General features: G+C 48.4%; 2 protein-coding genes and 2 long non-coding RNA genes across 6 annotated transcripts in view; 2 read left to right on the top strand and 2 right to left on the bottom strand.

The window, feature by feature from the left end:
• The first annotated feature begins 1003 nt into the window (after positions 1 to 1003).
• On the top strand, positions 1004 to 13944 carry MICOS10 (mitochondrial contact site and cristae organizing system subunit 10). The gene is made up of 4 exons (XM_058161376.1): positions 1004 to 1113; positions 9714 to 9761; positions 12415 to 12524; positions 13694 to 13944. Exons 1-4 carry the CDS (start codon positions 1047 to 1049, stop codon positions 13700 to 13702), a joined length of 234 nt encoding a protein of 77 aa, XP_058017359.1. The 5' UTR covers positions 1004 to 1046; the 3' UTR covers positions 13703 to 13944.
• On the bottom strand, positions 1642 to 10555 carry LOC131187157 (uncharacterized). Its single transcript, XR_009152497.1, has 3 exons — positions 10438 to 10555; positions 8718 to 8817; positions 1642 to 6710 (listed from the first exon to the last, which is right to left on the bottom strand). It is a non-coding gene; the product is annotated as an uncharacterized LOC131187157 (long non-coding RNA).
• On the bottom strand, positions 12531 to 22369 carry LOC131187156 (uncharacterized). The gene is made up of 3 exons (XR_009152496.1): positions 22271 to 22369; positions 19648 to 19794; positions 12531 to 12687 (listed from the first exon to the last, which is right to left on the bottom strand). It is a non-coding gene; the product is annotated as an uncharacterized LOC131187156 (long non-coding RNA).
• Positions 21176 to 24370, top strand: part of NBL1 (NBL1, DAN family BMP antagonist) — a 17051-nt gene continuing 13856 nt past the window's right edge. Inside the window, exon 1 of one of the 3 annotated variants that reach the window (XM_058161375.1) lies at positions 21176 to 21763. The gene's annotated coding sequence lies outside the window, so the exon portion shown is untranslated. Of the gene's footprint in view, positions 21764 to 22282; positions 22421 to 24370 lie in introns of those variants that run through there. The other 2 variants (XM_058161373.1, XM_058161374.1) reach the window with 2 other exon arrangements.

The raw sequence follows: 24370 nt of genomic DNA, 5'->3' as shown, positions 1-24370 counted from the left end.
CAGAATAGAATAGAATAGAATAGAATAGAGTAGAAAATATGGAATGAATACAATAGAAAATATGGAATGAATAGAATAGAATAGAATAGAAAAGAAAATAAGGAATGAATAGAATATTTAAGAATAGAATAGAAAATATGGAATGAATAGAATAGAATAGAAAATATGGAATGAATAGAATAGAAAATATGGAATAAATAGAATAGAAAATATGGAATGAATAGAATAGAAAATATGGAATGACTAGAATAGAATAGAATAGAATATATTGTTTATATACTATATAATCTTTTGTGTGATGCTTATATGTATTGTTGTGACAAATAAAATAAATAAATAAATAGAATAGAATAGATTTTTGTTATTGGCCAAGTGTGATTGGACACACAAGGAATTTGTTTTGGTGCAGATGCTCTCAGTGTACATAAAAGAAAAGATACGTTCATCAAGAATTCTAAGAACAGAATAGAATAGAATAGAATAGAATAGAATAGAATAGAATTTTTTTATTGGCCAAGTGTGATTGGACACACAAGGAATTTGTCTTTGGTGCATAAGCTCTCAGTGTACGTAAAAGATACCTTCATCAAGAATCATAACGTACAACTTAGAAAACATATAATATGAATATGAATATAAATATAAATAATATAATATAAATAATATAATCAATAAAATAGCAAATCGAAAGGTCAAGGATGGCTTGCACCTCTCTCCCCCCCCACAGAAGAGGAAGGATGCCAATGGATTTCCCCGTATTAGGCCGGTCCCGCTCGCCTTTCGGGCCTACTCTACCCAAGGTCAAAATTGGCACCGGGTTGCCAGGGTTACCCTTGGTCGCCCTTGGCAACAGGCTGAGGAAACGGCAAGCCCAAAAAGCGCTCCCTTCAAAAAATAATAATAATAATAAATCCCTCCCCCTCGACTTTTCAAGCTCTCGCGAGAGCGGCCGGCTTTGCGGCGGAGCCGAGGCGGCTTCTCGCGAGACGTCCGCCCGGGAAGGCGGGAGGAGGCTTGAGTGACAGCGGAGGCGGGTAGCGGCCAAAATGGCGTCGGAGGGTGATCTAGGGAGGAAATGGGACCGTTGTCTGGCTGACTCCGCCGTCAAGCTGGGTGAGGGGGCTTTGGAAGGGGGGGGCAAGGGAGGAGTGGTGGGGAGGCTGCGTTTCGCGGAGTGGGGGGGCGGGCGGAGGCCTGGGCTTTGAGACTAACCGGGGCTGCTGACCCCTTTTCTCCCTGGCTTTGCAAAGCCATTGCCCCCCCCTCCCCTCCCCTTGCATTGCATGCTAGTAAAAAATGCATTTTAAATTAAAAAGGCTGCAAAAGCTCCTGGAATTGGGGGGAAGGGGTGTGTGTGTGTGTGTGAGAAGTTAAGGCTGCACCTCCCTTGGCCAAAGCGACTTGAATAAAAGCCATTTTGCAGGAAACCCCCCCTCCCAAGAGCAGGGGTCTCCAACCTTGGTCCCTTTAAGACTTGTGGACTTCAACTCCCAGAGTCCCTCAGCCAGCTTTTGCTGGCTGAGGGACTCTGGGAGTTGAAGTCCACAAGTCTTAAAGGGACCAAGGTTGGAGACCCCTGCCCCAGAGGTTGCCCAGGGTGGGTTTCGTTCTCAGGTGGGAAATGGGGGGGGGATCCCCAGACTGAGCCCTTGCAAAGCTTCTGCCCCCTTCCTCCATTTGGGACTGGAGCCAGAGCAGGGTTCGCAAAAAAAAAAAAAAAAAGATAGAGTAGCAATCTGCCTTTCAAATTAAGGTATCTCCTTAAGAGATGATAACTTTATTTATTTATTTATTTTTATTTCTATTTTATTTTGTCACAACAATATATGTAGGTATCATACAAAAGATTATATAGTATATAAACACATATATGAGTAAATATAAGGAGGTATAAGCATATATATATATATATATAGGAAGAAGAAAAGAAAAACAATAGGACAGGAACGGTAGGCACGTTTGTGCGCTTATGCATGCTCCTTATGGTCCTCTTAGGAATGGGGTGAGATCAATAGTAGAAAGTTTTTGGATAAAACTTTTAGGATTATGAGAAGAGACCACAGAGTCAGGTAAAGTATTCCAAGCACTGATGATTCTGTTACAGAAGTCATATTTTCTGCAATCTAGATTAAAGCGGTTGACATTAAGTTTAAATCTATTAGTTTTAAACTAATAGTCTATTAGTTTTAAACTAAAATCTATTAGTTTTAAATAGTAGCAATCTGCCTTTCAAATTCAGGTATCTCCCGAAGAGATGATGATGATGGTATTAATAGTAATTGATAGTAGGAGAGGGAAAAAGTAAGTCCTACAACTCCGAAAAATACGATGTGTTCCTGTCTGAAATGTTCACGAAACCTTGTGTGCCAGCCCAACAAGTGCCTCTCCTTGATTCCCTGTGCATCTCACCCCGCCTCCTTACCCCTCACTGGCCACGAACCGGGAGGTGGGTCGGGCACAAAACTCACTGGAAGGAAATTGCCTAAGATGCTCCCACCACACACACACACACACACACACCAGATCAGCGTCTCGAGTTGGCAGGGACTGCAAAATGTCTCTCTGCCAGCCAACGCCTTGTTCCCACAGTTTTCAAGTTTCGTATTATAAAACTTGTTTATCTGCAATACGGGGTGTGTGTGTGTGGTGGGGGGGAGAGACACGATGGCTGCTTTGAATTGCAAATAACTTAATACCTGATTGATGCAGGGTAATTACAATTTGTCTGCTCCCTCCTGTGCAGGTAATAATTAGACATTAAGGGAACAGGTGGAGAAGGCAGGTTGGGTGAGAATAAGCTTGACGTAGGCGATCGAGGATCTGAGAAAACGGGGTTCCCTGAAGACCGCTAGGCAGATGTTAACATTTGAAAACACCTTGCAAGTCCTATTAACGCGCAAGGGCCGGTTTATCGAAATGCTACTTGCCATCCTCTGCCACTGTCTTCCCCCAGTCCCCCCCCCATGCCAAGGCTTGCCTAACCCTTCTTCCTGACCTTTGACCTTTCCCCCAGACCAGTGGGCACATCAGTAAACCAAACACCAACAGGGATAAGCTTGCCAGGCACTTCGTTCTTGGTTTCCATAGTTGTTTAGAAGAGTTTTTTTTAAAAAATAAAATAACTCCAGGAAGTGGAGCTGGTAGATGCCAAAGAGAGATCAGTCAGTACCCCTGGGCGCTATTTGTGCCCCCCTGCGTGCGTTCCCCCCCTGGCAACTTCTCATGAGTCAGAAGTCAACTTCTCATGCCGTAAGCAGACAGAGAGAAATTATCTCCTGCGCGATCCGGTAGGCCCACAGGAGACATGAATAATTGGTCTCGATAGGCAATTCTTGGCGAGGGAACCCCATCATTTAACCTGGCGTAACCTGTCAATCCTCAGCGTGTCCTCGTCTAAACCGGGCTTCTGCTGAAATCCCGGAGCTTGTTTTGAAAAAGAGCAGATTTCCCCATTGCGTAACCGGCACGCCTCGCCTTTTTCCCTGCCAAAGGTGCCCGGCAGGAATTTCTCAGCGCCCGCTTGATTTGACCTGGCATCGTGTTTAGGCACAAAAGGGTGTTGTTGGGTTTTTTTTTTGGGCCCGGAGCACAAGTGGGAGCCGATATGCTGATTTCAGCTGTACCCAGAATTCATGCAGGCGCACACGGTGCCAGGGGTGCAGTTGCAGAGCTAAGCATAAACCAGCGCCGCCCTATTTGACAGGTAATTTCTTAAGCCCTCCTTAGCCCCAGAAAGTCTTGGGAATATCAGGTGCTGCCATTTGCTGACTCCACACAAACAAATACAGAGATAATCGTTTGAATCGAGACATTCGCGCCGGAAGTGGAAAAACTTTTAAAGTTTCACAAGAGCTGTGCTTTTTCACCCGTTCAGCTGCTCAATCGCGTGGGTCTCTTTTCCGCGCCCCCCCCCCCCAAGCTCAATAGAAGACCTTTATCCTGGCGTAGAGTCCTTGTGATATTGGTTTTTTTGTTGTTATTAGTTGCGAAGTCGTGTCCGAGCCATCGCAACCCCATGGACCACATTCCTCCAGGCCTTCCTGTCCTCTACCATCCTCCGGAGACCATTTAAGCTCATGCCACTGCTTCGGTGACTCCATCCAGCCACCTCGTTCTCTGCCGTCCCCTCCTTCTTTTGCCCGCCATCGTTCCCAGCATTCGTCTCTTCTCCAGGGAGTCCTTCCTTCTCATTAGGTGGCAAAAGCATTTGAGTTTCCTCTTCAAGATCTGGCCTTCGAAAAAGCAGTCAGGGTTGATCTCCTCTAGGACCGACCGGTTGGATCGCTTTGCAGTCCAAGGGACTCGCAGGAGTCTTCTCCAGCACCAGAGTTCAAAGGCCACCATTCTTTGGCACTCAGCCTTCCTTGTGGTCCAACTTTCACAGCCAGACACTGAACTGGGAAAACCATTGCCTTGATTATATGCACTTTTGTTGGCAGGTTGACGTCTCTGCTACACAGGCATTAAAAGCCACCAGCCTCGTTTCCAGCCACGGGGAGGCCAAAGAACCCAATGCCCCTTGATTTCTGCTGTCGTGCAATCCGCGCATTTGTGACCTGCACAATCCTGTCTGTGTGAATGTCAACCTGGGCTGGGCAACGTACCCTTTGCCTGTTGCCAGTTTATCTCACCTCTCTTGGCCAGGGGCCACTTCTTCTTCTTCTTCTAAAGGCTGTCAACGCCTTACAGAAACATGCATGATTCAATTTAATTTGCATGCAAGGCAAAGGTGTCACCCTTCGGTGCTCGGAGCTGGGCCTGGAGTCATCCACCTTTGCAGCATTGGCAAATTGCAAGAGGGAGAGACAGGAACCTGTCAGTTCTTAAGTCAGGCGTCGGAAACCTTCCCAGACTGCTTTTTTAACTGCAGGCTTTTTGCTCATTGATCAGGAATCCATGGATAAATAATTTCCTAACAAAGCGTACTCAGTTCGCCATTAGCATTGCCGACAGGACTAATCTTAAAGAAAAGAAGAATTAGGGGTGACGTGATAGCAGGATTCCAGTATTTGAGGGGCTGCCACAAAGAAGAGGGGGTAAAATTATTCTCTCTTTCGTGTGTGTGTGTGTGTGTGTGTATATATGTAGGTCTTTGGTTATTCGGGTTTTCTCCCGCGTAAAATTGGAAGTGTCTTGGCGATTCCTGCAACTCAGACTAATCTGAGCACAACCAAGCCCCCACCCAAACAGGACACACCCTCAGCCAATCAGAGCACAAAAAAACCCCCATCCAATCAGATCACAGCCAAGCTCCCACCCAATCAGTTCAAACCCCCACTAGCAGTTAAAAAGGAAGAAACAGCTGCAATCACACATTGCTCCCAGAAGCACGAAGCTGAAGCCTGAAGATGACGCATGAGACTTCGTCGAAACGTCGCCAAGACACTTCCAATGGTATTTTTTTGCACACAAACAACATACATTTTTTCTGGATAAAATATCGGCCAGGTTACATGTTCATAACAAATTTAGTTCTCCTCTAACACATCTTACATTCTTTCATTGATATATTTTCTCTTACTTTCCTTCTTTTATTTCTCTTTATAAATCTAATCTTACCCTTCACCCTAAATTTTAATCTTTTATCAAATTTTCCTCTCCCCCCCCTTTTTCTACTTTCATTTATACTAAACTCTTATATTCCCATTCAATATTTAATTTTTTTGGTATCTTCTACTTATTAAACATCAACATCAATCATATATTTGCAATTTCTTATGCTATTAACCATACTCAGAAAAAAAAGAAAAAACGCAGTTTTTCTTCATATCATCTCTAAAATACCATTAATAAAATCCATAATAGCTTTCAAATTATTCTCCAGAGCACCAGAAGGCAGGACAAGAAGCAACGGTTGGAAACCGATCAAAGAGAGAAGCCACCTAGAACTTAAGAGGAACTTCCTAACAGTGGGGACAATTCACCAGTGGGACAGCTTGCCACCAGAAATCGTGGATGCTCCATCACTGGAGCTTTTTAAGAAGAGACTAGACAGTCACTTACCTGAAATGGGGTCAGCAGCATCAGCAGAGGGTTTAGCAGTTTAACAGTAGTGGAGTTGGAAGGGACCTTGGAGGTCATCTAGTCCAATCCCCCCTGCTCACGCAGAAGACCTGCACTAGGGATTTGAACTGCCGACCTGTCTGATTGACAAGCTCAGTGTTTTAGCCACTGAGCCACCTAGTCTGAGCAGGTTGGACTAGAAGACCTCCGATGTCCCTTCCAGCTTTATTCCGTCCTATTCATTTATTCAAAATTAAACAATGTACAGGTAGTCCTGGATGTACAGCAGTTCACTTAGTGACCGTTCAACGTTATGACGGCACCGAAAAAAAAGTGACGTGGGACCGTTTTTCACACTTAACAAACCACAAATCGCCTCCCCGTGGTCACACGATCAAAATTCAGACACTCGGCGGCTGACTCATATTTATGACGGTCTCGGTGTTCCGACGGTCTCACGCGATCCCCTTTTGCGACCAGCTTATAAGCAAAGTCGAGGGGGGAAGCCGGATTCCTTCGACCATCGTGTGACTGATTTAACAAGCGCGGTGCTTCACACCTGTGGCAAGGAACGGTCATAAAATGAAGCAAATGTTGCTTCATAAATGTTTGGCTCAGCCATAGGTAGATTGGGCTCCGTCATAGTTGTAAGTCGAGGACTGCCATCGTAAGCGTGAAAACCGGTCACTGGTCCCTCTTTTCAATGCCTTTGTCAGTTTGGTATAGATACAGAGAGAGAGAGATAAGATACAGATATTTGAACATAGATTTCCTATGAGGTTTTAAATGGACTTTTTCTCCCCTAAAATAAAACACAGATCATCATTTCAGCTGCAGTCGTTGGTCAAAATTGTGGGAACCTTTTGGGGAAAGTGAATTTTCTAAAACCAGCTAATAAACACCACTTTTTTTTTTGAGTAGAACCATAAAATTATATATCCATGGAAAGATAATTTAATCAAGAATGTAACGCAATAACTTTTATGAAGGGTTTGCTATTAGAATAGCAGTGACAGTATAAAGAAGAAAAGTGAAACACGTAGAAAAAACGAGATATACAAAAATGATGCCCATGTCAGTTAATCCTTAGTTGGGTAACTTTTAGCATGAATGACGGTCTTACAACCTCTTCCCATGGAGTGAGCGAGTCTTTTAGTTCCGCAGCTCTTCTAATGTGAAACCAAGATTGAATGATGGCTTCTATTAACTGGGTTTTATTGCCAGGTCGTTTCTGACTAACCAGTTTCTTTAGTCGGCTCCCTAGATTTCCAATTGGGTGAAGGTCTGGGCTATTCCCAGGCCATTCCAGCAGTGGAATAGGATTATCTTGAAACTCCAAAAATAAAATAAAATAAAATAAAATGGTGTTATTATCCATCAAATTTCAAAAATACACTTTTCCCCAAAGGTTTCCACAATTTTGGCCAGTACTATTATAATTCCCAGTTTGTGTGAGCATCCGAAAACTTTTTCTGACTCTCAATAAACAGACTCAAAATCCATTGTGTTGAAGGAGGCAGTTCAGATTTTGGGACCTGGCTGCCCGCCCGCCCCCCCAGGTATCCTGGTGATCTAGTTTAGATGAACAAGTAGAGAGAGAATCGGCATCCCAACCACTCACAAAGAGTCTTGGGGAGTGGGAGTTAAACTGGGCAATTGTTAATCATTCCATCTGCTAGCTTCCATCATCATCAGAGCTGGAAGGGACCTTGGAGGTCTTCTAGTCCAACCCCCTCCCCAAGCAGGAGACCCTAACACCATTTCTGACAGATGGCAATCCAGTCTCTTCTTGAAAGCTTCCAGGGATGAAGCTCCCACAACTTCTGTTCCATCGGTTGATGGTTCTCACTGTCAGGAAATTTCTCCCTTATTTCCAGGTTGAATCTCTCTCCTTGATCAGTTTCCATCTGTTATTCCTTGTCTGGCCTTCAGATGCTTTGGGAAATAGCTTGACCCCCTTCCTCTCTGGGGCAGCCCCTCAAATATTGGAAGGCCGCTATCGTGTCTCCCCTGGTCCTCTTCAGAATGTGGCTTCCAATTTTTCAAGCATTTTTCCCCCCTTGCCTTTAAATCTGCAAGTGCTGAGAGAGAGGGGGTGGGAGGGCCCATCCCTTGAGCCCTTCATAGCTAGAGGTGGGGGCCCCTAAAACTCCCTCCTGTTTCTTCTCTGCCTCTGTTTGTTTTATTTGCAAGCGAAACCTTTCATCTTTTATTGTTCCAAAGCCAAAGGCTGGCCTGGAGGTGCAAGGTTTAGTGGAAACAGCTGTCCCAGTTGTTAGTTGGTCGTCATCGTTTCCCCCCCCCCATCTCCTCCAGTGGCCAAATAAGTGGCTATCCAACAGCCCTCTTGTAAGGAAACGGTGTGCCGAGCTGGAATAAGCAGAGGCCATGGGCTGGTGGGGTTCCCTTGCTGCCTCCTTCTAAGACCTCCCTCGCCAACTTGTCTTCTCTCCCCTTCCTACACAGCCGCGCACCATGCAGGAGATCTTTTTTTTTCCTTTTGCAGAATATTCTGCAGGCGCTTGGTGCAATTCTCCGTCCTCGCCGCCACCTCTTCCCAAGAGACATTGAATCAGGCCCCTTGCTGTTTCCTTGGCTTCAGCACAGAACCCCATCGGCTGCCTGGGGAGATCAGGAAGGCTTCCCAGTCACCAGATCCCTTCCCCAGCCAAGATCAAGGATTTTATTTTTTTTATTTTTTGGCCGTTGCTGACCTGCTTACTTTGTTGTTGTTTTCTTCTTCTTGGAGGAAGAGGAGATAGGAAGTTAAATTCCAAGGAGGTTCAGCTAGGAGAATCACAGGCCACAAGTTAACTAGGAACAGGGACAGAGGTGAACATAACAAGTGTGACACATCCGGAGATGGTATTCAGCCGGTTCGGACCGGTTCGCCTGAACTGATAGCGGAATCGCAGGTGGGCCTGCCCGCCTGCCCCCCCCCCCCCGCCCCCATGGCATCCTATTTAGGCATGTTTTTGAGGCCGAGTGCATACGTGGAAAGCGCATGTCCGAGGAAAGCGCATGTCCGAGGAAAGCACATGTGCAGAAGGCAGGGACGCTTGCAAACCGGGTGCACGAGCGGTGAACAGATAGTAATACAGTGTGAAACCCACCACTGGACACGTCATGGGGTTCCTCTCCTATTTTCCCTTTATCCTCCAGATTGCCCAAAATACTTTTTTTTCATCTTCTTTTCCCTTCCATCAAACCCAAACGCGGCAAATCTCCCCCCCTCCCGCCCAATTTCCTTCTCAAAATTAAAAGGTGTGTGTGTGTGAGGGGGGGATTTTGCGTCACCAGATTTTTGGGGAGGGGGGGCTCTCTGCCTCCAGCCACTGTCAGTGTCCCAGAAGGGGGAAGAAGGAAGAGTTGGACATGTTTTGCAGTTGTTGTTGGCTGAAGGGAGGATGGGGAGCCCTGTTTGTGGGTCAGAGGGCGGAGGAAGGGCTGCAGGGGTGAATAAGGTGCACCTTCCCAGATGGAGTGTTGAAACTTTTTGAGGCTTGCTGGCATCCCCCCCCATAACCGATTCACATCCTGTCCATGTACGAAGGCAGCTTGGGAGTGGGGTGGGGGAGGTCTTGTGTGAAGGGTGAGGAAGTGGGCACATCCTTCGATGTCTGGCCCGCTGCCTTGAAACCCTCCCCTCGATCAAGGCCGGTGGGAAGCCGGGAAGCCTGCCTTTAACTCTTTCTTTTGCTTCCTTTCAGGTGCTGGGTTTGGTCTAGGCGTGGTCTTCTCCGTCATCTTCTTCAAAAGTGAGTGAGGGTCCTCTTCTCCAACCTCTTCCTCCTCCCAAGAGGTCCGGCTTTTTTTCTTCTCCATTTCATCCACTTTTCTTCCTGGCCCTCCGACCAGCACGTAAGGCTGGGCGAGACTCAGCACCAGTGGTGGAATTCTTTTTTTTTTTTTTACTACCGGTTCTGTGGGCATGGCGTGGCTTGGTGGGCATGGCTTGGTGGGCGTGGCAGGGGAAGGACACTGCAAAATCCCCATTCCCTCCCCACTCCAGGGGAAGGATGCTGCAAAATCCCCATTCCCACCCCACTCCAGGGGAAGGATACTGCAAAATCCCCATTCCCACCCCACTCCAGGGGAAAGATACTGCAAAATCCCCATTCCCTCCCCACTCCAGGGGAAGGATACTGCAAAATCCCCATTCCCTCCCCACTCCCGGGGAAGGATGTTACAAAATCTCCATTCCCACCCCACTCCAGGGGGAAGGATATTGCAAAATCTCCATTCCCTCCCCACTCTGGGGCCAGCCAGAGGTGGTATTTGCCGGTTCTTCAGAACTACTCAAAATTTCCGCTACCGGTTCGTCAGAACCTGGTGAATAGCACCCTTGGTCAGCACGTACCACCTTTGCCCTCGGAGATACGGGCTCCCTCGGCGCCCTTTTTTTTTTTTTCTTCCCCACCCAGAGATCCTCACCGCCATTTTGAGGATCACGATCAGCCATGTTCAGGCTGGGCTTGTATCTCTCCGGCTTCACCCTCAACCCTTTGTTTAGGCTTGCAAGATTGGTGTCGCCTACGGTGAGGAGGGAATCTGGTGAGAAAGTTAAGAGGCGTTTTTTTTTTCCCCTTTGTGGAGAAGAGAAACTGGGCGCGTATCTCGCTCCAGGCGCTTGGTGTGCCTTGGATAGTTTAATGTGAAAAAGCGCAAGGAAATGCTTCGACTTCGCTGGTTACGGGCACACGGTCTATTGCCAAGCAGTTAGGAGACTGGCATAAGTCTTCGATAAACACCTGGTTTTCTACCCTTGCATGTACCCAGGACAGCTAACCAATCTCGATGTCTTGTTTAAAAACAAGCCCTGAATCTCCAATGGGGAAGGCTAATATTAAAAAGGAGCCAAAATCTGATGCAAGAGGTGCACTGCAGAATAACAGAATCACCAAGAGTTTGGAAGGGACCTTGAAGGTCTTCTAGTCCAGCCCTCCTGCTCAAGCAGGAGACCCTGTACCCTTTTCAGACCAGCAGCTGTCCGGTCTCCTCTTAAAAGCCTCCAGTGATGAAGCTCCCACAACTTCTGTTCCACTGGTTGATTGTCCTCACTCTCAGAAAATTTCTCCTTCGTTCCAGGTTGCTTCTCTCCTTGATTTGTTACCATCCACTGTTTCTTGTCCTGCCCTCGGGTGCTTTGGAAAATAAGTTGACCCCCTTCCTCCTCTTTGTGGCAGCCCACTCAAATATTGGAAGACTGCTATCATGACCCCCCCAGTCCTTCTTTCCTCTAGACTGGCCAAACCCCAAACCTGTAAGCGTTCTTCATACGTTTTTTAGTCTCCAAGCCCTTAATCACCTTAGTCTTCTCGGCACTTTTTCCATAGCCTCAACATCTTTTTTTTACAAAGTGGTGACCAAAACTGGATGCCGTGTTCCAGGTGTGCTCTTTTACCGAGACCTTCTAAATTGGCATTAACCCTTCTCACAGTGTGTCTCAAGGCCAAGAGAGAGAGAGAGAGGGAGGCACCTCAAGGCCTCTCCAACCGAGACCTCCCGATATTGCCTTGCTGGTCTCTCTCGCTCTCACTCTCTTCCCCCCTCTCTCTGTATCTCTCTGTCTCTGTCCTCTCCCCCCTCTCTGTATTTGTCTCTCTCCCTCCCTCTCACCCCCTCTCTGTATCTCTATGTCTCTGTCCTCTCTCCCTCTTCCTCCCCCTCTCTGTATCTTTCTCTCTCCCTCTCCCTCTGTATCTCTCTCCCTCCCTCTCCCTCCTCCTCTCCCTGTATCTTTCTGTCTCTCTTCCTCTCTCTCCCTCCCCCTCTCTCTGTATCTCTTTGTCCCTCTCTCCCTCCCCCTCCCTCTATCTGTCCCTCTCCCTCCTCCTCTCTCTCTCTCTCTCTCCTCCCCTCTCTGTATCTCTATGTCTCTGTCCCCTCTCCCTCCCTTTATCTGTCCCTCTCCCTCCTCCTCTCTCTCTATCCCTCCCTCTCCCACCCCTCTCTCTGTGTCTCTCCGTCTCCTCTCTCTCCCCTCTCTCTATGTCTCTGTCCTCTCTCTCTCTCCTCCCTCTCCTCTCTTTCTGTTATCCCCTTTGCCCTTCTAGGACTTTTGACAGTGGCACTCAGGGCAAACAGCATTTTGGGCGGCCTGTGTTCCCTATGGCAGTGGTGACGAACCTATGGAATGCTTGCCAGAGGTGGCACTCGGAGCCCTCTCTGTGGACACGTGCGCCGTCGCCCTACCTCAGTTCCACCGCATTTCTACGTGGCGTTTCTCACCGTTGTTTGCAGGGAAACAGAAGTTTCCTGCGCTGCTGTGGGTGTTGTGATGCCCCGCCTCTTCACCGGTGTTCGGCTCTCCGGCACACGTGTGTGAGCGTGCACGCGCAACTTGCAGTTTCGGCACTCCGTCACTAAAACGTTCACCATCACTGCCCTACAGTTTTCTTTTCATTGCAGGAAAGACCTGGCCGCTGGCTTTCGGCTCGGGGATGGGGCTAGGAATGGCGTATTCCAACTGCCAACATGACTTCCAGGCTCCTTACCTTCTCCACGGGAGATTCATCAAGGTGAGTCGAAGGACGGTCGCCTGGCGCAAGAGACCTCTCAGCGACTTCTCGGGAAACGGAGGCCGCCTGCTGGACCCTTTTCGTTCGGTCCTCCGGCGATGCCCACCTGGGGAATCCCTGCGTGTCTCCGATGCCTTTGTAAAACTCCGTCGGCCAAGTTTACCTGCAACGGGAAATGAGAAAAGGGGAGTGAAGCTGGGGCCCGAATAAATCTCAACAAAGAGGGTCCAAGCCCTTGGCAACCCTCAACTCCTGGGTATAACAGCCCGCCCATCCTGTTTCACGTTTTGCTCTGATTCGTTGTCACGAGAAAAAGCGGCTGGTTCCTATTGTCTGCTGAGCGGGATTTTGGAGATAAAAGATGCAAACGCGGGAGTGGAAGTGGGAGGTCTGCCGTCTGGAAACTTAGAAACGGTTTCGGGGGTGGGGGGGGCTTCCCTCCCTCCCTGCCGTTAGCCTGGCTTTCCCCTTTTATTGATCCAATCCTTCCCTCTCTTGCCACCTCCCCTTCATTGTTCCTTGCCTGTCTGTCCCTAATTAATTCTTCTCTGCCCCCCACTCCTGCGCTGGAGGGACCTTTCTCTGCTCTGTGCTTTCCCTTCTTGCATCCCGAGACATCTGTGGGGCAGCTGAGTAAGGAAGATGAGAAGGGGGGGTGGGGGAGAGCGTTCGCCCCCTCCCTGGGATTTGGGGAAAGGTGGGGGCGAGGCTTTGTAAACCGGGCGCCGGGCCCAGGAACTGATCGGCTCTGCTCCCAATTGGACTCGCCCTGTTTTCCCCCCCACTCCAAGATTCAGGAAAGGGTCTTGGCCTGTGGGAAACCACATCTGGAGACCCTCTACCACATCATAAAGCAATGCTTTCAGTGGTGGGATCCTCCCGGTTTAACAACCGGTTCGGTGATCACGTGCACGCGCACCGAGTTTGAAGAAATCTTCACTTGCGCCTTTCTTCAGAGGAGAAACATAGCTGAGAAACATTGCCATGCAAATCAGCTGAGAAGATAAAGGTAGGAAAATAGCCCGAGCAGGCAGGGTCATTGGGTCGAGCTGGTTTGCTCCCAGCCGATCATCGGAACTACCAGTTTGTCCAAACAGGAACTACCGGTTTGCCCGAACCTGTAGACTCCAGTCTTCACAGGTGTAACGTGGGTTGTGTTTCCTCCGCAGGAGCAGTGATGGGGTCCTGACCTTTTCTGTGGCACAGCAGCGGAGACACCTCGGCCTCCTCTCCATGGGTGCGGGGGATGGGCACCCTTGGAGACCCATGGACTTGCAGGCTGCCCCTCTGGGGAAGGGGCAGCCGCCACCCACCACCACCACCACCAGGCCTCCAAGCAAACCTTGATTTTGTATCTTCTTCGGGGAAACAGCAGGGAACGAAGCCGTTCTGGGAAAGGCAATAAAACTGGCAAAGCGTTCTTCGTCATCGGTGTGTGTGTGCGCGCGCGTGCAAGAGCCCCTCCGCCCACTCTTTGTTGCCTTTTGTGTGTCAAACCAAGTGCGTGTCTGGGAAGGCATTCCCGTTTGAACTCACAGCTGCAACCACCTGCTTGCAACCTCCGTTGAAAGCCTCTCCCCGTTCCAGTCAGGCGGGACAGCCGCCCTCCGTTCCTCTCCCTCCCTCCCTCCCTCCCTCCGTCCAAGTTTAGAGTTGTGTGTTTCTCTTGGAAAAAGCATTCCTGGCCCTAGAGATCTCACTCCCTTCTTTATCCTCTCCAGCGGAGCCTCCTGGGGTCACAAACGGCCTCTCCCTCAAGGTTAAAATCCACCCAGGAACGGGGAGGGCACAGCCTCCGTCTGGTCCTTGAACTCTCTCGCCAGGCGCCTGTCAAAGGCAGTACCAGGCTGGTCTCGGGGTGCAAGAGAGAGCCCCCGACGGTTTTGCCCTTCCAAGATCTGATCTAGAAATGGGAGATTTTTTTTCTTCAAAAGGGAAAATCTCCCCCGAGTTAAAGAGAGAATAAAAACACCGGTCAATCATAATCCAGCCAAGCATCTCCCCACCACCACCACCACCCCGCTTCACAGTGGCCGACGTTCGTGGGTGCCTCTGGGAAAGCCCACCACCGGAGCCCTGCTTTGAAGGTAGACTGCTCCTGTAGAGGATGTTCTGTAGATTTTTAAAAAATCCATTTCTGAGCTCTAGTGATGTCAGCAGTTTTATTCTGGGTTTGTTTGTTTGTTTTATAACACCCGTTGACCGGAGTCACAAAGAAACGTACTGTGTTTCTCCGAAAATAAGACCCTGTCTTAGGTCGTTTTTTTTTTACCACCGAAATAAGCGCTTGGTCTTATTTTGGGGGGAGGTCTTATTATTTTGGGGCGCGTGGAGCAAGACGAGGCTCCTCTTGCCATCTTGACTGATTTCCAGCTCTGCATTTTTAAATATTTTCGGAGAGGGCTTATTTTTGGGGAGGGGGGGAGGCTTATTTTAGCACATGCGCTCAAAAGCCCGATTGGGCTTATTATCAATGGATGTCTTGTTTTCGGGAAAACAGGGTATTGTGTCCCTCGGCGTCGGGTGTTATCCAGGGGTTTTTGGATGACTAGCTTAGCCACCCAGAATCGTCAACCCAGCACCCCTTCAGGAATGTCCAGGTGGAACGTCTGAATCACGCTTCGTTTTCGGAGCGACCCTGCCAGTGTCCTAGGAGCAGGCACCCTTCCAGGAAGAGCCGGCGGGAGGATGCGGGGCACGGATGCCTTCATTGCCGGACATCCATGGCGGAGACGCTATGTCCAGATAAAAAGATGCGAGCCTTTGTTTCCCTCTTGGCATGCAGGCAGAGCCCGGCTGGATGTCGAAACAGGCCGTTCTAGGCACGGAAGGGGAAAAGGCGGGTGGCGGAGAGGGAAAAAACAGCCCCTTTCGGCTCGAGTGCCCGAAGGAATGTTAAAAACCTGAGTCCCTGCTTGCTCATCTGGAAATGATCATCAGTTTCTCTTTCTTTCTCTTCCCCCTTTTCTTCTTCCTTTAAAGCGGGCTGCCATCTCCTTCCCCTTTTAAGACATAAACGGGTTGCCCAGAGAAAAAAGTATGTGTGTTTTGCTTAATGATAAAAGAGTGACCTGCCGGCCCCAGGCTCCTAGGTTTGTTTGCACACTCAGCCAAACCCTGCATTTTCTCCCGATTTCTGCCTTTTATCTCCTGGTCTCCAGTTAAGTTCCAGAGCGCTGTGGGATAGATGAGTGGCAGGTGGCAGGGGTCAGCCCACCCTGCTGGCCCAAGTTGCATTAACGGAGGGACACAATCAAGATCAAGGGAGGTACTAACACCACTCTATAAAGCCTTAGTAAAGACCACACCTAGAATCCTGCCTCCAGTTTTGTTCATGTTGATGTCGAGACTCTAGAAAGAGTGCAGAGAAGAGCAACCAAGATGATGAGGGGACTGGAGGCTAAAACATACGATGAACGGTTGCAGGAACTGGGTATGTCTAGTCTAGTGAAGAGAAGGACCATTTTTACACCCTGCACCATTTCTGACAGATGTCAGTCCAGTCTCTTGAAAGCTCCCAGGGATGAAGCTCCTGCAACTTCTGAAGGCAACTTCTGTTCCATGGGTTGATTGTTTCTCACTGTCAGGAAATTTCTCCTTATTTCCACGTTGAATCTCTCCTTGATCAGTTTCCACCCATTATTCAGTTTCAGGTGCTTTGGAGAATAGCTTGACCCCCTCCTCTTTGGGGCAGCCCCTCAAATATTGGAAAACTGCTATCCTGTCTCCCCTGGTCCTTCTCTTCACTAGACTAGCCAGGCCCAGTTCCTGCAACGGTTCATCGTATCTTTTAGCCTCCAGCCCCCTAATCCTCTTTGTTGCTCTTCTCTGCAGTCTTTCTAGAGTCTCGACATCTTTTTTTATAGTGTGGTGACCAAAACTGGATGCAGTTTTCTAGGTGTGTTCTTACTAAGGCTTTATAGATTATTGATCTTGATTGTATCCCTCTGTTAATGCAATTTAGGATTGCATTGGCTTTTTTTTTGGCTGCTGCCAGATGGTGGGCAGGAGCGGGCATCGGATTGCGGGCAACGGGCAGGCCCCTCTTCCGCCCTCTGGGTACCCCCAGCTGGCTTCTTTTTACCCCTGTCCTAAACGGCTTAAGGCCAGAGGCTTCTCCCCAAATTCAAGCCGGGGAAAAGAAAAGCACCTTTGTCGCATGAAGCATCGGGCACATGCCGACGAAGTAGCCAGCCCCTTCTCCCCCTGCCCCCCCGTGCGGTGGGTGCTCGTAGACGGGAGCCAGATCAATCATCATTTACGGCGGTTCCGCTGTGGGTTATGCCTGCTTTCTCTCTCTTACTGCCGGTTCGCGATTTGGCTTTCTTGCTTAAATCTCGCTTGGGTGAGTTATTCTGCTTCCGGGCAGCATATTTAAGAGCTCTAGAAAACCAGACCTGTAGCTCTGCAGAAGGAAAGCCCCCTCCCATCCACCCCTGGTAGACCATCAGTGCGAAATCTCTCTCCTGTTGTTTTTTTTTTGTGACTCAGGTAGACTACTCCTGGATGGGCAGGCTCAATTCCTGGATGGGCAGGCTCAATTCCCACTTGGGTTTTTATTTCTTTCTACTCGCCAAGACGGCAAGCAGGGGTCCTCCTCCTTGCCTTGCAAACCTTTACTTCTTGGCAACCCACCCCGCCCAAGCAGGAGACCCTAAACCTAGGGATCAGCAACCTGCGGCTCTGGAGCCGCATGTGGCTCTTTTACCCCTCTGCTGCGGCTCCCTGTCGCTCAAAATACGCGTCACACAACCGCCAATGTGCGACACCCGCCGGCACGCGATCTATTGAGCTTTTCAACCCCTGGTAGGCTAACCATGGCTAAATCCAAGAAAAGAAAAGTTTCAGAAGAAAACAGAACGTTTAATTCAACTACATATGCTAGTTTTGGGGCCGCTCAAGAAATAAGTCAGGCACGGGAAGGGTTTTGTGGCTCCTGGTGTTTTCTTTTCTGTGGGAAAGGGGTCCAAATGGCTCTTTTGTTTAAGATTGCCGACCCCTGCCCTGCACCATTCCTGACAGATGTCAGTCCAGTCTCTTCTTGAAAGCTTCCAGGGATGAAGCTCCCACAACTTCCGAAGGCAACTTTTGTTCCATGGGTTGATTGTTTCTCACTATCAGAAAATTTCTCTTTATTTCCAGGTTGAATCTCTCCTTGGTCAGTTTCCATCCATTGTTCCTTGTCCGGCCTTCGGGTACCTTGGAAAACAGCTTGACCCCTTCCTCTCTATGACACATTTTCTCTAGGGCTTTCGAAGGACACAACCAAGGATAGGGGTGGACATGCTAGCAGCGTTCCAGTATTTGAGGGGCTGCCCCAGAGAAGGGGGTGGGTCAACTTATCCTCCAAAGCACCAGAAGGCAAGGCGAGAAACAACGGATGGAAACTAATCAAGGAGAGAAGCAACCTGGAACAGAGGAGAAACTTCCTAACAGCGAGGACAGTTAACCAGTGGAACAGCTGGCCTCCAGAAGTTGTGGCTATTTCATCACTGGAGGCTTTTAAGAAGAGACTGGACAACCATTTGTCCAAAATGGTATAAGACGCTCCTGGTCTGCTGAGTAGGGGGTTGGACTAGAAGACCTCCAAGGTCCCATCCAGCTCCGTTATTCTGCTATCTTGGGCTCCTTCTGCGCCAGTTTGTGAAAAGAACTCCACAAACTCTTTTTTCAACCTCCTTTCTTTTCAAAATTAAAAAAAGAGAGCTTGAAAAAGGGACGAAAGCCGATATCCGAAGAAGGAGAAGAGGCCTCAGGAAGCCAGATCTGCCCCCTGCCGTCCAGCCGCATTCCGAGGAATCATCCCAGATGTTCTCCCGCAGCCCCTGCCAGAGTTCACGCATGCCAGCCTAGCCCCTTTGTGCAACTTCGTCTTCATCAGAGGGAGGCAGAAACGGGCACGGCTGCTTGCGGAAGAACGCCCCGAGGCGCACAGGGAGCAGATGCAATCTGGGTGGCAGGAAAGAAGGGGAGGGGTGTGTGTGGAGCCCCTCACCCCTTTCTCCCAAGCGCCCAGGTGTGGGTTCGAAGCACAGATAGATGCCCGAGACGTCTCCTCCCACGCGGGTCTCTTTGCCTTGTCTTGACATGTTGCCGCTCTGGCGCACAACCAGGAGCCGAGAAGAGAAGCTGCCAAGCCTGTGGCACCCGCCGACTCTTGAGCTAGAACAGGCTTTCCCGCCTCCGCGGCGCCCACCCCATGACACTCAACCCGCCCTGGCACCCTTGGGTACCCCCCCAGGCGCAGGGCACCGGGAAGGAAGCGCGCCATCCCACAACCATGGGGGCAGTCGAGTGGTGGGTTTCAAAAATTTTTTACTACCGGTTCTGTGGGTGTGGCTTTGTGGGTGTGGTGTGGCTTTGTGGGTGTGGCTTTGTGGGCGTGGCAGGGGAAGGATACTGCAAAATCCCCATTCCCTCCCCACTCCTGGTGGAAGGATACTGCAAAATCTCCATTCCCTTCCCACTCCAGGGGAAGGATACTGCAAAATCTCCATTCCCACCCCACTCTAAGGGAAGGATACTGCAAAATCTTCATTCCCTTCCCACTCCAGGGGAAGGATACTGCAAAATCTTCATTCTGTCCCCACTCCAGGGGAAGGATACTGCAAAATCTCCATTCCCTCCCCACTCCAAGGAAGGTTACTGCAAAATCCCCATTCCCTCCCCACTCCAGGGGAAGGTTACTGCAAAACCCCCATTCCTCCCACTCTAGGGAAGGATACTGCAAAATCTTCATTCCTTCCCACTCCAGGGAAGGATACTGCAAAATCTTCATTCTGTCCCCACTCCAGGGGAAGGATACTGCAAAATCTCCATTCCCTCCCCACTCCAAGGAAGGTTACTGCAAAATCCCCATTCCCTCCCCACTCCAGGGGAAGGTTACTGCAAAACTCCCATTTCCTCCTGATCAGCTGGGACTCGGGAGGTAAAGAATAGATGGGGAGGTGGGGCCAGCTAGAGGTGGTATTTACCCGTTCTCCGAACTAATCAAAATTTCCGCTGCCGGTTCTCCAGAACTGGTCAGAACCTGCTGAAACCCACCTCTGGCGCAGTCCGATAGACTGCTTCGATCTTTGGAGGGAGGAGAGCCGATTTCCTAGGAGCGGCACACCGCACTCACCCATCCTTGAAATGACATTTCAAACCGGTGCCGAACCGATCCAGTTTATACTTCTGGTGCTGTGAGCATCACCAGCCTCTCTGGGTTTCCAGAACTGAGTCTTTTCATCCAACGGGAAGCATTAAGGCATAGCCCAGCTAAGCATCCCTATAACATCCAGGACCCAAAAGCAAAAAAATAAAAATAAAATAGGTAGATTGCCCATAAACCTGGAGGTCTCCATAAAGCTGGCACCCCCTCCCTTCTCCAGCCACAAGTTGCAAAGTATTTGGGGTTGCAAAATGCAGCAAAAGAGACTTTTAACTATTTTTTTCCCCTCCTCTCTTCTCCCAAACTCACTCACTCACTCTTGCCTCTCTCGGAATCTATAGAATAGAATAGAATAACAGAGTTGAAAGGGGCCTTGGAGATCTTCTAGTCCAACCCACTGCTCAGGCAAGAGACCCTATGCCCTTGATGGCGAACCTATGGCACGCATGCCAGAGGTGGCGCACACAGCCCTCTCTGTGGGTACATGCGCCGCCGGCAGCTGGTCTTTGCGGGCAATGGCCGGGAAACGGCCCAAAAAATGGGCAAAAACGGCCAAAAAACAGGCGGGTTTTGGGCCTTTTTCTGGGCCATTTTCGCCTGAGATTGGTTGTCCAATCTCTTCTTTAAAACTTCCAGTGTTGGAGCATTCACAACTTCTGGAGGCAAGTTGTTCCACGGATTAATTGTTCTCACGGTCAGGAAATTCCTCCTTAGTTCTAAGTTGCTTCTCTCCTTGATTCGTTTCCGCCCGTTGCTTCTCGTTCTGCCCTCAGGTGCTTTGGAAAATAAGTTGACCCCCTTCTTGTTTGTGGCAACCCCTCAAATACGGGAACACTGCTATCATATCGCCCTTAATCCTTCTTTTCGTTAGGCTAGATACACCAGTACTCCGTTATTAACACAATGAAGGAGTTGGAAGGGACCTTGGAGGTCTTCTAGTCCAGCCCCCTGCCTAGGCAGGAAACCCTACACCCCTTCAGACAAATGGTCATCCAACACCTTCTTTAAAACTTCCAGTGTTGGAGCATTCACAACTTCTGGTGGCAAATTGTTCCACTGGTTAATTGTTCTGAGTGTCACGAAATTCCTCCTCAGTTCTAAGTTGCTTCTCTCCTTGATTAGTTTCCATCAGTTGCTTCATGTCCTGCCTTCAGGTGCTTCGGAGAATAACTGTGACTCCCTCTTCTTTGTGGCAACCCCTGAGATATCGGAAGACTGCTATCATGTCTCCCCTCGTCCCCCCTCTTCGTTCAACTAGACATCCTCAATTCCTGCAACCGATTCTTTATCTGTTTTAGCTTCCAGTCCCCTAATCATCTTTGTTGCTCTATTCAAGATGCTTTTAAAAATTCTCTTTTTCCCCCACCTCTCCTTCTGAACCGACAGGACCCAGAAGAGCTGAAAGACAGAGGAGGAGGAGGAGGAGGAGGAGGAGGAGGAGGAGGAGGAGGAGGAGGAGGAGAAATGAGGCTGATTTATAAGCGAGTCCTTGCATCCTCCTCTTGAGGGACGGGCTAACCGATTTAAACTCTGCCTTAAGATGCTGTGGAAACTTCGGGGAAGCCGCAAATTCTAGACGGCTTCTCCGTAAGCCTGATGCCTCCGTTTTGCTCCAAGAATCTATCTTTTTCTCTTCCACCTCCGCTGCTCCAGTCTGCAGGAGTTTTGTGATTTTCATGTCCATTTCTGGATCTTTGGGACGATTATTTCAAGGTGTTTTGTTTTGTTTTTCTCTCTCTCTCCTGCTGCTGGATTTCGGTTGGTCCTGGAGAAAGAACAACTTACTCTCGCAATTTGACTGAAAAGTCTTTGGATAGCTCTGCCAATTTGAACACGGAAAATATAAGGTTTTTTTTTCTTCTTCTTCTTGAGGTTCAGATGCTGAATTGTCTCCCTCCTTCCTCTCTTTTTTGGGTTTTTTCCTTATCCTGGGATGTTCTGGCAAACCTAACCTTTCGGAGGTTTCGTTAAGACACGGATTTAAACCTGGATTTGAGCTGCCGCTTGTGTGGACTTGGTTGGATAATAACCCTGTTTTTAATCTTTGGCTGCTGCAAGAGATCTTGTTCTTCTCCTGTTCCAGAGGGTGAGTCGATTTTTAAGATCCTTTCCCAAAGATCCCATCTGCCTTCAGGTTTACAAGCCGTGTGGCAGGGTTTCGCTGGCTAGAGTCTAAACCTAGGGCCACACTTCGCACTAAATTTGACTTTTAAGAGGGGATGTTGGGGAAAACTTTTTTCTTTTTTCTCCCCCTTTCCTGATAATCTGAAAAACTGTTTCTTTCTCTCTCTCCTTTTTTTCTCTCCCCCCCACCCTGCCCCCGAATCCTTAAGTGGAAGAGGTCATTGATTTGACCGCACGGGCTGTGTACAGTTTGGTGTGCAGTCTGCGGTAGTAAATGCTTCAACCTGTTCTGTAGATTCAGCCGCCTGTTTTGTATCATGGCTCGCCGGTCCACGAACATAGGCTCCAATCCCACATTCATGCCCTCCAGACTTTAAAAGGAAACGAATGTGAAATCGCACGTCGCACGGCCAAAGGGAGACGCGGTCGGCCAGCCTTTTTCTCTGCGTTTCGAAAATTCATCACTTACCATTTTATGGTTCGGAGGGAATCCTGCACAATAGCGACGACCGCGATCTGTTTTGTCCCTGGAGAGGGGGAGAAAGAAAAAAAAAAGACTTGCGACTTCTTTGCCGTAAACATTTGCACACCTTGTTGTTGTTGTTTTTCCTCCTGGAAGGTGGGTGTGTTTATTTGGAGTGCCAATCATGGGAAGAAAGTTATCTGCAAAGATTCACCTAGAAAGGCAGGCACCTGGGGGGACCGAGACGCATCTATTCCAAAGAAATAATGTCCCCTTTTTTCCCACCCACCCTTTCAGCTATCAACGTACCAGCAATTCCAAAACTTTTGTGTTAGAGGGGCGGGTGCGTGGGTCGCTAGCAATCTCAAAATTAGTTTCCCCCTGTGCCAGACAGCAAAAGCTCAAAGATGCTAGTCCATAAGAAAATAATTTTCCTTCAACCCCACCCCACCCCGCCCCTTTCCAAGGGGTTGTGTGAAAAGTATGGGGGGCAAACTTGCATCTCTTCGGCCAATTATCAAGACCAGATATTTTTTTAAAAAATGCTCCCCCTATACTTTCTTTCCTCTCATCCTCCCCTATGATGGATGGTTTGAAAGAGGAGAAATTTTCACAAATAAATCAATTGCAGATGAGAAACGTGCTGGAGGGAACCCGTGTTTTTTTTTTTTTTGCAGCCATTAAAATATTTCCATCTGTCTTTCCTCGTGATCCGTTTCTCTGCTCAACAACTGAAAGGGGAGGGAAAAAAAATCCGTGAAAAATCCCAGGCTGGAAACGTTTTTTTAGGAACATCTTCTAACCGTTTTTCTCTTCTCTCTCTCTCTCTCTCTCTCCCCCTTACCGCTGATTCAGAAGGAAAAAGAAGGATCTGAAATGTATTAATTTGGGCCTGACTTTGAATGCCAGAGGGAAAAAACCTTTCAACAAGCCAGATAAACGGTCTTCTTACTGTTTTTTTAAAAAAAAGAAGTTAAAACATCAAGTGCGTTTAAAAACAACAACAATTTTGCGGTTATTCAAAGGGACTTTAAAAAAAAAAAAAACTACATATTATTACCACCTCTGTTAAAAATGACACTTAACCTGGGCTGCCTCAGGGGTTAAATTAAACTCCGTATTGTTTTAAGGCGATCCTAAAGAGTTGGACCATCCAATTTGCTTTATTAGAGATTTACACCGTTAATACTATAACGTTCTTCTCCCTGGCAGTTTTGTGCAGCAGCTGTTATTATCCACTTAAAGAGAATCGGACCGAATAATGCTCAGTCACAGTACAGCTTCAATGAGGTTTTGTTCTTTTTCCCCCCTTAACTTCGAGACACAAACACAAGCTGGACCAACCAAGTGACCGAAGCTATCCATGAAGTCGGTTTAAAACAATAAAATAAAAATACAGGACGGGAAAACACCCTCCCTCTTCCATTTCAAATCCTTCCATGATTTGAAACCAACCTAATAATAAACACGACTGTATCTCCTTTTACTTTGCTCTTCCAGCATTGGGTGGTGAACTGTTTACGGGAGGTAGACTGCCCCTGGATAGGAAGGCTCTACTTCGTTTTCCTCCTTCTGCATCTGGCCTCTTAAAGGGGGGGCAACAAAACCTTTTAAACCAGTGATCACCAACTGGTGGTCCATGGACCAACTGGTGGTCCGTGAGAAAATTTTGGTGGTCCGCAGAAAAAATGATTGGCATTTTTATATTGCACTAAGTACTGTTTATCTTTTTTAAAAATTTCACATTAGTGGTCCGCGGGATTTAAAATTATGAATTTAGCGGTCCCTGAGATCCGAAAGGTTGGTGACCCCTGTTTTAAACCGAGAAATTTTTGAAAGGGACAACCAAAGTTTTAAAGCAGATTGTTAATACTTGGAGGGAGGGGACGGGGCTTCTAAAATCTCTCTCCCCCCCCACACATACTACTTAACCCTCATTTACAAGAACCTCTTTCTCCTTTCCTCTGATTTTTTTAATCCCCCCTTTTTTTTCTAAAGCTCTGACATCTTTTGCTTTTCGACTAAAGCGGAACTCTGCGTTCCTTCTTTACGAGTTGGGCTTTTCAAGCCGAAAACGTGTCCCGTCTTGTCTCCCCCCCCACCCCC

Source organism: Ahaetulla prasina, chromosome 18 (genome assembly GCF_028640845.1).
Source record: "Ahaetulla prasina isolate Xishuangbanna chromosome 18, ASM2864084v1, whole genome shotgun sequence".
Lineage (NCBI taxonomy): Eukaryota > Metazoa > Chordata > Lepidosauria > Squamata > Colubridae > Ahaetulla > Ahaetulla prasina.
The sequence above is the reverse complement of the archived record's forward strand: the minus strand, read 5'-3'. Positions and strand labels throughout refer to the sequence as shown.

Coding starts and splice junctions, on each gene's coding strand:
- MICOS10 (XM_058161376.1), top strand. CDS start 1,047: ATGGCGTCGGAGGGTGATCTAGGGAGGAAATGGGACCGTTGTCTGGCT. Junction 1,114..9,713: donor TGACTCCGCCGTCAAGCTGG/GTGAGGGGGCTT, acceptor GCTTCCTTTCAG/GTGCTGGGTTTGGTCTAGGC. Junction 9,762..12,414: donor CTCCGTCATCTTCTTCAAAA/GTGAGTGAGGGT, acceptor TTTTCATTGCAG/GAAAGACCTGGCCGCTGGCT.